Consider the following 14,817-nt stretch of genomic DNA (forward strand, 5'->3'; position numbering starts at 1 on the left):
TCTGTTTTTACGACAATCAATCTTCTTCTTCTTTTTCTTTTCAAACCGTAGGCAAAAGTTTTGCCACATCGATTAATTAAGAAGAAGATGATTGCATGGTTAATTTACAGAAAACCGGGCGCAAACCAATGCAAACTTAGCACAAACAAACTACTCCCACGGCATGAAACCCCACAACCACGCAGGCGACCTGCCAAAACTCTTCGAATACACAACATCCATAAAACCCGACACTTCTACTATGCCAAGTGACTCCCCACGAGAACACCTCGGCACAAGACATCGGGCACCTCCCAACCCACAACGTTAGCCCAATCCAAGAGGACAAGCCGAGAGACTGAAGATCATCCATCAAGCAACCATAGACACCTTGCCTTTGGCATCACTTTTGCCCTTGCCCACCTTCTTTTTGTTTGCCACTTATTGGCGTCCTCGAGGCAAGCAATCGACCTACCCAAATCAGGTCAAGCAACCTCCACGCTGGCTAGAAAATCACAAAGTTCCTTCGTAAAAAGAGCATTTGGATTTGAAGTAGGTGCCAACACAAGTGGCTCAATGGTCATGCCACTCACAGGCATCACCTGTCCGACGGTCACAGACGAGGGAAGGGCAGCAACATCTAAAACTCCACGCTCCACGACGCCGAGAGGTAGGTTGTCTGACCCCTGACAAGGCTCCACGGGCGGTGTGTGTGTGGGGGTGGGGGGGGGGGGGCACCACATCCACCTCCGAAGCCTGACAAGGCTCCACGAGGGTGGTGAGGACACCCAGTCCACCTCCAAAGCCTGGAGAGAGCCCAACTTGAGTTGCTCCATCGATACAGGCAAAACAGGTTACCCACACAACACCACTGGAGACACAACCTCAGCGGAGGCCGCACCCTCGGAGTCTGGCAACACAAGGGGCGTCGAACTAGACCCAACACGGAATGAGGAGCTACCAAAAAGCTCCGCACCCGCCACATCCAGGAAGCCAACAGAAGACTCAACCACGGGAGCCTATGCAAGAGGGAGCCTTTGCCGAGCAGCCTCCGCGCGCTCCAGAAAGCTCCCAATACGCACCAGCCAGCCTTGCAAGAAGTCAGCGATCTCGTGAAGCGGCTTAATTGCCTCCTCCATTTGCAAGGAAGTCATGCAATGAAGATCAGATCCTAGCAGTTTCGTGTGCACCCCAAGAGCAGACTGGAGCGTCACATCAATCAGGACAGAAGCCGAAGCAACCAACGAGTAAGGCGAGGAATCACGACGAAGAGTCTTCATGTTGGGAGGATTGACCTGCTTCATGCGCCGTTCACAACCACAAGGCCTCGTCATAGACGAGATGGTCCCAACGAAACTCCTGTCAACAATGGCAATTCTTATGATTGGCACCAACAAACTAGACAACCTACGGAACTTCCAAAACTGAACATTGCACGAAAGGGAGGTCTTTTTTTGCGGGGTGCACGAAAGGGAGGTCCATCCGGATCCAGGTGGCAAACCGTCTTCCTACGAAATGGCAGCAACACTCAGGAAGAGAGAAAACAGAACATATCACAAAGAGCAGCAACAAAACCTGACACATCTCCTTACAGGTAAAGCGTTGTTGCAACATCCAGCCATTACAACCTGCAGCTCCGCATAAAAGACACTAGAAACCGCGCATCATTTATCATACAACCAAAACCTTTCCACGGTTCTCGCTCACTCTCATCGCCACCAACTCAGAACCCACGCTCCGCTCGCTGCACGTTTGGCCTATTGTCAAACGGAAACCGCTCACCATGCCTCCCCCTGTCCCGGTGATCCTGCCATCTGCCCCTCTGGTGGTGGCTCTCAGCCTGGTTTCTCTGCTTGCTGTTCCTCTGCTGGGAGTACCCGCCGCCACTGTTCCTCTTCCTGCCATATGCGCTGCATGGATCCTGGTAGTATGTGTTATTGTTGCTGGATGCTCCATGGGAACTGTTCCAGTTATTCCCTGAGCAATGGTTGTTGCTTGAGCTGCCCCAACCGGGCTGCGCCAGGGCATCACCCCAGCCGGTGCTGATTTTGTTCCAGCTGCTCAGAGGCTCCTGACTCGCTGCCCAACCTGTGTTGGATGCCGAGTTGTCCGCCTCCCACTTGTTCACCTCAGGGGTCGGCTTTTCTAGATAGATGTCCCAGTTCCCCGTCTGGTTCTGGGCACACCTGTTATTGGCAGCTACGGCGGGCTCGTTGTCCGCCTCAAAGGGTACCCGCACCTTGTCCAGGTCAGCTACCAACTCGGGGTCGACCTCGCCACGATGGTCGACCTCATCAATGTACAGATCAGGGTCTGGGTAAGGTATATCAGAAGGTTGGCCATGGTAATGAGACCAGAACCTTGATTTTGCATTCTGGAAATTCTCAAAAGCTCCCGAGTCATCCCACTGCTCTATCTCCTTGTACATATAGGCAAAGTGCTTGTTCTCGCAGAACCTCTGCCACGAAATGCCACCAACAAGACTGCAAAATTCCCTTTCCCATAATGGGACTTGGCATTGATTATCCACGTGACTGTATCCTGTGCGTATTAAAAACGATATTAGATTCATGGTGTGAGCACATTAACGCAGGGAAATAAAAGATTCCTGACCTACTGCATTATGGGAACAGAAATAAACAGGAGATGGAACGTACTGAGGGCATTCTTTAGCCTGGACTGCCTAACAATCTAATCTATAAATTCCAAAGCCACAGGCTGCTCTAGAATTTTACATTGTTGAGTACAGTATCCTGGGGGAGAAAAATATGAATTGCTGAGCAGCAGTGCATTCCTAACTTAGACTCAAGTAGGATATGAAAGTACTTGTTGTTGCTTTATACGGGTGAAAGATGAGTCAAACCAAAGATACATCTTTCAACTACACAACTATACAACTGTGGCAGAGTAGCAAGTTCAATACATAAAGTATGAATTCAAGTATTTGTGGAACACTCTGATCAAGCATAAGTGGGTTTTATAGTCTGTCATTCTAATTTACGCCAAGTATAGACAACTGTCAAGAGAAATGAACCAGCGCAAACCAGTACTTTGAATTTGTCGAGGATAGCGGCAATAAAGCGATCCTTTCAGAGATCACAGAAAAGGAACAATGAGTCACTCAAAACACAATTTAAAGGGTTCCATCCTAAAACAACACCATTCCTTCTACGGGTCTGCTCCTATGTAGCCATATGACTACATCTTTAATGGCTATGTCATTTATATAGTACTCCCTCCGTCCCATAATATAAGAGCGTTTTTGACACTACACTAATGTCAAAAACGCTCTTATACTATGGGACGGAGGGAGTAGTAAACTAGTGATAGTCATAATTAGTAGAGTGAGAAAAAAAGTGATCGTGCACCGGCAAAAAGATCATGGTTTTGAGGTCCTAGTGCCTGAAGAAAACATGCACAATGCAGTTACATAAGTGGTGGGTTCCTTGCATATCCTACCATTGCAAGGAGCAAGTTAAAATTTAATGGTCCCACATCTGACAAAGACGCTATACCTCTTTGTTTTCTTTTTTGTTATCACATCGTCAGCCAGCTGACTACAGTTAGTGTTGGCTGACTACAAATAGTGTTAAACAAACATCGGTGCCCGAAACTATTTTTCCAGATAAGACACTCCGAATGCAAGTCGGATTCCAAGTTTTATTAGTTATGTCCTAAAAAAAACCTTGCTGAATCGTACACCCAAATCTGAGTTGGATTCCAACACCCGTGTCCATGTCTGAGCAGGCAAGCAACTATTTTGCCGGATAAGACACTCCGAATGCAGGTCGGATTCCAAGTTTATTAGTTATGTCCTAAAAAAACCTTGCTGAATCGTACGCCCAAATCTGAGTTGGATTCCAACACCCGCGTCCATGTCTGAGCAGGCGAGCAACACTGTCTACATTATGGTTTGCAAAAGACATTCCTTCTTCCATGCTCCTTGGAGGAGCAAGTTGAAGCCTGTCTTTAGCCGTTTAGCGTCAATACTCAATAACATTGACTTCTTCATTTTCCGCACTGCTGTGAATACTGAATAATACTCCCTCTGTAAAGAAATATAGGATTGTTTAGATCATTAATATAGTGATCTAAACGATATTATATTTCTTTACAGAGGGAGTACCATTTTGAGGGAAATGTTCTAAAGGGAGCCCGCCTTGGTGCTAGACACCATCCTCCTGCGTTGCTTGCCTAGCATGACTAGTCGGTAGGCGCAACACGCTGTCCAACTACTTGACCAGTGCTTTTTAGAACACATTGAGGTCTTATAATTAACCTAGTTTTATAAAATTTGTGTGTATGAACATTATATCTTTGTCCCTTCCCTCTATATCCAAGCCATTTTCATCTGTGTTTGGGTGAGTTGAAGCGGTCAAGCAACCAATACAAAATTGAGATATGAAAGATGGCATTTTAATTTTGCTTAACCATTTATTTTCTTCCCGTGGATTCGGGGGATGGCGGCGTTTTAAATTTTCTATATCAGCGAAAGACCATGCCAACTATAACAGTTATCACTTCCATGCACGTGTCTCCCGGAAAGACAGCATTTTGTCATATTGACACCACCTCAGTGAGACTCAAAACCTATTTTTCAGGGAGCAGGCTGCAGCTAAAGCATTACCCAATTGTATTGTTTTAGATACATAATCTACACCTTGCAACTGCAATACCTTCCCAATGAGACTGGGAGGCTGTTCCCAATAGATGGGTTAGTCAAACAAAGCTAGCATTTTTCTGGCATTCCGGCACAACCTTTTCCAATGGTAAGAAGTAAGAACAATTTAAACAAATGTAAACCCTAGCCTTACATAGATAATTGGATAATGCACCAGGAACTCTAGTTTAAAGCCTGAACCGGCTGGAGAACACTTTAGCATCTAAGTTATGTGTGTCGTTCGCAGGATGACGCGAACTGAATCTTTTTCAAGCACACTATAAGAATCACTGCACTGTCTGAATCAAGAAGTGGATGTCTAGATCGGCGAGGTTCTGGCCCGATATAATAAAACCCTAATAGATTGCAACCTAATCTTAATCGGGCCGCACAAACAAAGATGAGAAACGGAGAGAGGGGGAGGGGGGACGGACGGGTGGAGAGCAAACAACCGGTTGCCGTTCGTACCGGAATACGGAGGCGGGGGGCGAGGGTTCGAAGAGGCGTCGTGGTGGCGCTTCGTCGGCCATCGCCGATTGCGACCCCCCATCGCCGGGAGGAGGGGCGCCTATCAGGACCGCGATTCGCCAAGGCTGTCGGCGGCAGCAAGCCAGCCGGGCAGCCTAACGGCAGTCGGGAGTGGATTCCTCGTGACCTAGATAGCTCGCCGTGAGGCCAATCGCCGAGCCGTCTGATTGGGGAGGGGGAGCGCCTGCCCGGGTGCGGGGGTTATAAAGACTGGCGTGGAGGCGGGAGGAGGGGAAGGGGAGGAGCACGAGGGAGGGAGGGAGCGAGGCAAGGACCGACCGTAAATGGCAGGTGGGTGGAAGAGGAAGGAAATAGAGGCACCACCGAGCATGGAAATATGGGCCGGCTCGGGTACCTCAGAGTTCAGAGTAGAGAAGAGTGACCTTTTTTTTTTTCTTCTTAAGAGGGAGGAAGAGTGGCATTTGTTCTGGCCTTCTTGCACGATTAGAGATCAGTGTAGTACATTGCTAGTTCTTCAAAATAAATCATTGTACAATGTAAAATTCTCATATGTAAGCAAAAATTTAAAAGAAGCATCGTAACCCCCAACAAAGTTAAGGTCCAAACCCTAGCCGGCGGAAGTTGTCGTTCTCCACACCAATCATTTATGGTTTCTCTTTCTCCCATAGACCTTGTTGTCGGCAAGTGGGATGAAGAATCTGATTTACCGGCCAGAGTTTGTAGTTAGAGTAGTTTCCTTGTGGAAGTTGTATGCAGCATACCCACTCACAAATGCAACCATGATGTGGAAATTATATGCAGCATACCTATAGGCAATTACAGTGATGGTAGTTGTGCCGGAACCTAAAAAAAGCTTGGCAACTTCACGGTAAGATCGATTTATCAAGCACTAATGGCTAGAAGTTTGGACAACCGTCGGCCTTCATCGTGAGGAGATAGACAGGATACAAAAGTGTTGCAAGAAGCTTTGCAAACTTACAGTTATGCCAAAGGTTAGGAATTTACGGTAGAGTGATACACAACCTTATTCCATGTTGTGTTGTGCTTTCAGATAGATACCTTGAAAGAATTGCCTAATGTGAGGTGTGTGGGTAGAGAAAGGATGACCCATGCTTTATTTGAGTGTACCTACGTGAAGTTTTTTTGGGGAATAGTAGAAGATCCTCACACCACCGAAAATCACCAACTTACATCTTGATTCATGGGCAATAGATGTGGTGGAGGGCGTCGTCATCTCAACGAATGAGGCGTGCATGATTTTATGTGGTATTGTTGGCATGTTTGGTAAGAATAGAACGTGTGTTGTTATGGCGAGAGTCGTCGAACAGTCCAATCGTCGGTTAAATGGACGATTAACGCCTACATGGACCTAGCAGCCTCAGGCAAGAACCTTCGCCGATAGGGTGTGCGTCGAAGAAAGTTGGAGACCGCCATATGAGGGGATACTGAAGTTAATATAGGCGTGAGCTTCTATAGGATTTAGGGCGGGGTAGCACGAGTGGCAATTTGTGATCGTGAATGATAATTGATCCGAGCTTGGACAAGTTGGTATGAGCTTGTCGCTTATTCTCAGGCAATGAAAGCTAATGTTATACGTGATGCATTCACTTGGTGTTGGACTTAGGGCTTCATCACGTGATGGTGGAGAGCAATGATCAAGATGTGGTGGAGATGTGCAACGCAAATAACGATGAACGATTGACCATCTCAACAATCTTGCTTGAGATCGGTGAGCTTCGTAGGGGAGTAAACATTCTTGTAATCTCCTTTGTGAGGCGAGAAGCTAACGAGGTAGCCTATCGACACGTGAAACAAACCAACAAGGCAAGGAGACGATGTCTCTGGATAAACTTCATTCCATCATTCATGTGGGACAGGACTGAACATCTGAATAGTACTAGTACCCCCCCGGCCGCGTATGTGATTAATATATTCCCGTGATTTGCCAAAAAAGAGTAGTTTCCTTTATTTGAGTTCGGTTTTAGCTATTTTCTCGTCCATGGCGCCCACTCGTGGTAAGTGGTTCTCAAGTATGCGTGACCATTTTTGTCGCTAATGTTGGTATCAGAAAATTGGAATCCTATTGGCAAAATCATTGATGCCCGCCTCGATGGATTGGTTTTGGACTTCTTCTCAAAGTAGTCGGGAGATGGGTGGTCTTTACAATAATGGTATGGCTTACTCCATTCTTGGCTTTGGTGGAATGCACTCATGGCTCACTGGTGACTTTAATGACACATGGATTCCCTTTGACTGATGGTGCCAGTACTTTCGTTGATGTTGAGTGAGTTATTCTGGTGGCCCCATCATGTGCATAGCATTTGATTCTGATTTTTTTTACTGGAGAGTCCATGTTAGAATTTGCAAGTAAAATTCCAATCTTCATAAGGATGTCGTCAAAAGAGCATGTGATTTGATCATTGGAGAAGATCTCGGGGATCTCAATGTTTTATCTCTTTTTTAGAGTTATTTGTGTGAAGTTAGGAACAACTATTTCTCTCAACCACACACTATTCACTACTTGCTTCATTCCATATTAAGTGTCGCTGACTTAGTATAATATGGAACGGAGGGAGTATTAAATATGTCATGATATGGAGTTCAAAATGAAACGTATGTTTAGAAGAATGTTCTTATACATAGGTGTTTATGAAAGGTTTATAGCCACATTGATATGCATCTTCACTTTTCAATACAAAGCTTCTTTGTATACACGGTCATCAAGCACTTGTGCCTAGTCAAATGTGTTTGTCAGCTTCACAGGTAAGAAGTTGTAGGATCGAAAGTATGTCTAAGGGGGAGTGATTAGACTACTTGACCAAATAAAAACTTATAATTTTCCCAATTTTAGTTGTAGGCAAGTTTTAGCAATTCTACCAAGTCAAGGACACGTTACACATGCAAGTCTAAGAGTTGAGAGGCAGAAATTAAAGATTTTGCATATGAACGTAAATGAGGGATCGGATAAATCAAACGCAATGAAGACACAGTGATTTTTGGTGTGGTTCCGATAGGTGGTGCTATCGTACATTCACGTTGATGGGGACTTCAACCCATGGAGGGTAACGACTGCACGAGTCCACGGAGGACAATGACTGCGCAACCTTGTCTATTACATCATGGCTTACGTCCACAAAGTACTAGCCTCACTCGGATAGATCTTCACGAAGTAGGCGATCTCCTTACCCTTACAAACTCCTTGGTTCAACTCGACAAGATCTTGGAGGCTCCCGAGTGACACCTAACTAATCTAGGAGACACCACTCTTCAAAAGGTAATAAATATGTAGTTGATGATGAACTCCTTACTCTTGTACTTCAAATGATAGTCTCCTCAACACTCAATCACTCTCTCACAGATTTGGCTTGGGTAGGAGAGGGATTGGAGCGGAAAGCAACTTGGGAGGCTACAAATCAAGGCTCAAATGGTTGGATTGGAGTCTCTTGATCTCAATACATGAGTAGGTAGTTCTCTCTTAGAAAATGAATGGTGGAAGTTGTGTTTCATTCTGATGGCTCTCTTTACTACTACAGGATGTTGCTAAAGCGACACTACAATCAGAGACCCTTCAATGAAACCGTGTGCGATGCATTAATCACAAACAGTGATGTAAAAAAGTCAAAAAGATACAAAACATTTATGATGGCGGAGACATCAAACACAATTCGGATTATAGTTGCGTGTGTGATGCGTGGCATATAGTTCACTCGAAGGAACGTTTCCGATGAGCATAACAACAAAAACAGTCAAACTGATGAAGGTGTGTGCGATATACAACATACAGTCCACCCGGATGAACTGTTTGTGATTAAGCAGCACAATAGAAATGGTCATCCAGATCAAGTGTGTGTGTGATATATGGCATACATTTCACTCGGATGAACTGTTTTCGATTAGGCAACACAAGGAAATGGTCAGCCAGATCAGTGTGTGTGTGATCGACGGCATACACTTCACACGGATAAACTATTTGCGATTAGCCACAACAAACAGAAACGATCAGACGGATGAAGGTGTGTGCGCTAGACGGGCACACATTCTAATTACAAGAAGCATGCACGATGGTAATAACAAGCACGCATGGTTCACGGAACAAGTCGTGTGCTGACATCGCCTATTGCGGTGCACCCTATGGTGCAAACGCCACGTAAGCATCCGAGAACGCGTGCCCACATTACGCCATCCAGAGATTGTGCCACACTTCAAAACTAGAACCGTCAATAATTTTTGAGCTTGCTTCCCACCACATTCCAAATGTCTACCACGCTATATTTAATGGTAAACCTGTTCACACCAATCAAAACATAAACAGTTTCTCACTTAGCAGCGTATTACTTGGTTATAAATACTACCTACTCCAAGATGACTACACATTCCTCCTCAATTCCTCATCAACAAAAACAAACAAGTATTTCATCGTCGTTCCCTTGTGTCTGCCATGGCCCGCATGAGTTCTGGGTCAAAAAATTACTACCAGGGAGAGGTGATCATGAAAGCGGAAGCACGAGAAATGTCCCGCCTCGCCGCGAAAGCAGCCGACATGTCCCGCCGCGCCATCGTAGCAGCACAGAGGTCCTGCCGCGCCGCCTGATACGTCTCCAATGTATCTATAATTTTTTATTGTTCCATGCTGTTATATTATCATTCTTGGATGTTTTATAGTCATTTTATATCATTTCTGGTACTAACCTATTGACACAGTGCCAAGTGCTAGTTGCTATTTTCTGCATGTTTTTACATCACAGGAAATCAATGCCAAATGGAGTCCAAACGCATCGAAATTTTTTGTGGATTTTTTTGGACCAGAAGACATCCAGTGGGCCAGACAAGCGCCTTGGGGGGTGCTCCGAGGGGAGCACAACCCATCAGGGCGCGCCTGGAGGCCCAGGCGCGCCCTGGTGGGTTGTGCCCACCTCAGGTGCCCCCTGAACCGCCTCTTTTCTCTATAAATACCCCAATATTTTAGAAACCCTAGGGGAGTCGACGAAAATCAATTCCAGTCGCCGCAGAGTCCAGAACCACCAGATCCAATCTAGACACCATCACGGAGGGGTGCATCATGTTCATTGGTGCCTCTCTGATGATGCGTGAGTAGTCTCTTGTAGACCTACGGGTCCGTAGTTAGTAGCTAGATGGCTTCCTCTCTCTCGTTTGAATATCAATACAATGGTCTCTTGGAGATCCATATGATGTAACTCTTTTTGCGGTGTGTTTGTTGGGATCGGATGAACTTTGAGTTTATGATCAGATCTATCTTTTTATCCATGAAAGTTATTTGAGTCTTCTTTGATCTCTTATATGCATGATTGCTTATAGCCTCGTATTTCTTCTTTGATATTTGGGTTTTGTTTGGCCAACTCGATCTATTTATCTTGCAATGGGAAGAGGTGCTTTGTAGTGTGTTCGGTCTTACGGTGCTTGATCCCAGCGACACAAGGGGAACCGGCACGTATGTATCGTTGATCCTAAGGATAAAATGATGGGGTCTATTTCTACATAAATAGATCTTGTCTACATCATGTCATTGTTCTTATTGCATTACTCCATTTCTCCATGAACTTAATACACTAGATGCATGCTGGAATAGCGTCGATGTGTGGAGTAATAGTAGTAGATGCAGGCAGGAGTCGGTCTACTAATCTTGGACGTGATGCCCATATAATGATCATTGCATGGATATCGTCATGATTATTTGAAGTTCTATCATTTGCCCAACAGTAATTTGTTTACCCACCGTTTGCTATTTTTCTCGAGAGAAGCCACTACTGAAATCCACGGCCCCCCGGGTCTCTTCTTTAATATATTTGTCTTTGCGATCTATTTTTATTTTCAGATCTATTAAACCAAAAATAAAAAATACTTTGCTGCACTTTATTATATTTGGTGTTCGATCTATCAAATTATTACAACTCTCTCATGTCCGTTTGCCAATTTCTGGCGCCGCAGCCCGAAAGGGATTGACAACCCCTTTAACACGTCGGGTTGCGAGTATTTGTTATTTGTGTGCAGGTGTTGTTTACGTAGTGTTGCTTGGTTCCTCTACTGATTCGATAACCCTGGTCTCATCACTGAGGGAAATACCTACCTTTGTTGTGCTGCATGACCCCTTCCTCTTTGGGGAAATACCGACGTAGTTCTAGCAGACATCAAAAGGAATTTCTGGCGCCGTTGCCGGGGAGACATCACCAACATCTAGCAGATTCCTAATCAAAAATCTGATCTCCTCGCAATTTACATTATTTTCCATTTGCCTCTCATTTTCCTCTCCCCCACTTCACAAAAATTTGCCATTTTATTCGCCCTCTTTTTCGTTCGTCGTTTTCTCGTCAGATCTCATGTTTGCTTGTGTTGCCATGTGTCTTCCATTTGCTTGCATATTAGCTTGCTAAAAATCAATTGATATGGATCCTCATCCACTTGCTAATCTTTTCAAGAGATCCAATTATGATGAACTCATTGCTAGTGAACTGAGTTCACTAGATTATCTTTATGAAGTTTTGCTTGAGATTTATGAATCTGGAAATTGTGATGAAGTCTTAAAAGAACGAATTTATAAAGTGATTCATATAGCTCCTTAGATGAAAAGCACGATTGCAATGATGCTAATATAAATTCTATTAATGTCAATTGTGCTAATAATATGCCAAACCCCAAGCTTGGGGATGCTTGTTTTTGGTATGTCCACTACTTATTGCAATGATCATGATTGGGGTGATAATGATTCTTATGATCTTGAAAATTTACTTAAACCTCATAATGAATATGCTTGCGATAATATTAAAAGTGGGTTTGGAAGAGTGTCAACTTTAGCTAAAAATAATCCCACATATTTGGAGAGTGTTCAGTTTTATGATTTTTTTATAAAATTGGGCTTGGAGAGGTCATGACTTCATTTGATGATAATCCCACTATATTGGAAGAGTGTCAACTTTGCATGCATGTGGATCATATAGCGAATATGTTATGTGATAGCTATTGAATTTGAATATGATCCCACATATAATTATTATGAGAGGGGGAAATATGGTTGTAGAAATTTTCATGCTACTAATTTACCTCTCTTCATGTTGAGATTGTCTATGTTTTATTCTTCTTTCTTGCATATGCTAGTCTTTGCTTGTTTTGATAATTTGTTTGCTTATAAAATGCCTATGCATAGGAAGTATGTGACTTAAATGTGTTTTCACATGCTACATGACACTGGTGCGCGTCGGTCCTAAACAAACGGTTTTTAACCCCTTTCCGCCGGCATTTGGAACCGTTGCCAAGTGAGTGTGTGCGATAGGGTGTCCTTCCCACATGACCCAGAAATCGTCGGGGATAGGCCCTCCTGGGACCCAGGCTAGGCCCGTGTGTGATCGGGCGAGGCATCGAAACCCAATCATTTCCGTAGGTATGTACATCCCACATGGTAATCTGAGAAAATCATTTCCGTAGGTATGTACATCCCACACGGTAATACGAGAAAATCATTTCGGTAGGTATGTACATCCCACACGGTGAATCCCAGAAAAACATTCCCGTTCGTATGTATATCACACACAGTCAATCCAAGGAATACGTTTCCGTTCTTATGTACATCCCACACAGTCAATCCAGGAAAAACATTTCCGTTCGGACGTACATCCCACACAGTTTTATGTGTAGGCTCTTGTGCGAAAGGTGTAACTATCACACACGGTCTTCCTTGGTTAACTGTTTGCTTTTATCAACTATAGCACACACGATTTGATGAAGAAAACTGTGTGGCATTGGGCTATCCATCGCAAGCGCTTTTACTGCTAGAACCGTTTGCAAAGGTCCATGACACATTTAGCAGGTTTATTAGTTTAAAATTAATAATTCCAGTATTACGCAAATTCACATTTCATATCGAACAGCTGTTTGCCAATTTCATATCAGGCACATAAATATATTATAACATTACAGTACGGTAGCTACATGAAAACAACACAGTACAACATATAGCTAGTTCAACTTCATAAGAACAATATATTCATTTCCCTAATCAAGATCATCCAGGCTCGTCTTATCCACCTCTGCTTTCAGTTCAGTAAGAACCCTTTTTGCACGGGCCAACTGGGAAAGTGCCTCCTCCTTCGCCAACACCATCTTAGCAAAGTCTGATTTAAAAAATCCGATTCTCCACCTTCAACTTTTTATCCCGCATCTTAAAATATGCTTCAGCGTTGACAAAACTTTCTCTAAGCCTACGTGTGTTCTCTTCCTCATACATGCTCCAGAGCTTCGCTAGGCACATCTTCAAAGACTGTGGCCACTCTTGATCAACCCACTCCAAGTAAGTACACTTCTGTTCATCCTATAATATTTAAAACTAGATCAGTAACAATTGTAGGGGAAATAGGTTTATAGCAACATAGAAAATCACCAATGCTTATTTTGAAAAACTGAAGAAACATGTTAATTATGACATATCTTCTCAAAAAGATCAATGTACAAATGAAATAATTGGTACTGAGACAACAACCAAATTCTGGAACATCAGAAGCTATAATTAACTACAACGACGCTACAAGTTCTTACTCATGTACAATAAATAACAAATTGAACATTTTATGAGGAAGGTAAATATAACTGCAACAGCATAGTGACAGTGTTTGGATGACAGCAAATTGATACTAACAGGTGTGTACATGCACAAATTTAGTAACATAGAACTAATAGCACTAAGGCCGTCCACTATGTATGCCAAAACTGGGGTAAAGACAATTGTTGCTACATCTTGCACCGGTGCCCTGCACTGGCGAGCCGATGCAGCGGAAAAAAATCAGGGACCCAGACTCCGGAGCACGTAGTTGCTCCGATGCCCAGTTCCTTCGTGCCATAAAGATTTAGTATTTTACTGCTTGGCTGCTCGGATGTGTGGACCAAAGTTGGCTGCACAAACTGCTGGAGCGGTGCCAAGTAATTTTCTAATGGCATGAGATGGCAACAATTTAAGATACTAGGTACAAACTGTGACACTGTCTTAGGATGCGTTTGGTTGAAGGTGTGGTGTGAGTGGGTTGGGACCGTGACAGTGTCTGAATCACATCTAACTAATGATTTGTAACAACGAAAGAGGGTCTAACCTTCTCTGCACATGCCAGAAACTTCCTCCCACTGTCCACAGAATCAAACGCAACTAGCTTCACGCATGGAAATTGATGGTGACAACGAGCAGATAGATCTTCAGCCACCCCGCTCCATTCGTTGCCACTGATGGTCCTAGGGAGCTACAAGAGGAAGAAATGACTCAAATCGACCGCCGGGTAAAAATCCTTCATTCCAAATCATAGTCCGAGAGAGAGAAGAGAGGCATACCTGGGTGGTGAAGGAGTAGTCGCCGGAGGAGGAAACGCTGGAGAGGTCTTTGAAGAAGACCATGGCGACCCCGGCGGTAGGATGCGAGATGGCGAGAGCGAGGAAGCGGCTATAGCTTAGCAAGGAAGGAAGGAAGGAGGAAACAGGGAAAATGTGACTTGTGGTCGGGGAGAAAAGGGGGTGGGGAAGGGGGGAAGGGGGCGGGGGTAGATATTTTGGCGGTAGGCCAAAATATTCGAAATGTGGAGGGAAACTTTGCGCGCGGTGCCGCCGGACCATTCACTTTGAACGATTGTGTGCATCGCAAACGATTCTTCTGCTTTACGCGCATGGGATGAATTTGATAACTCAAATTTTGGTGGAAA

General features: G+C 44.3%; 1 protein-coding gene across 1 annotated transcript; it reads right to left on the minus strand.

Annotated features, from left to right (window-relative positions):
• Positions 1–1,530: 1,530 nt before the first annotated feature.
• Positions 1,531–5,489, minus strand: LOC123120331 (uncharacterized). Its single transcript, XM_044540301.1, has 2 exons — positions 5,108–5,489; positions 1,531–2,520 (listed from the first exon to the last, which is right to left on the minus strand). Exons 1-2 carry the CDS (start codon positions 5,187–5,189, stop codon positions 1,703–1,705), a joined length of 900 nt encoding a protein of 299 aa, XP_044396236.1. The 5' UTR covers positions 5,190–5,489; the 3' UTR covers positions 1,531–1,702.
• Positions 5,490–14,817: the final 9,328 nt, after the last annotated feature.

Source organism: Triticum aestivum, chromosome 5D (assembly GCF_018294505.1).
Source record: "Triticum aestivum cultivar Chinese Spring chromosome 5D, IWGSC CS RefSeq v2.1, whole genome shotgun sequence".
Taxonomy (NCBI): domain Eukaryota; kingdom Viridiplantae; phylum Streptophyta; class Magnoliopsida; order Poales; family Poaceae; genus Triticum; species Triticum aestivum.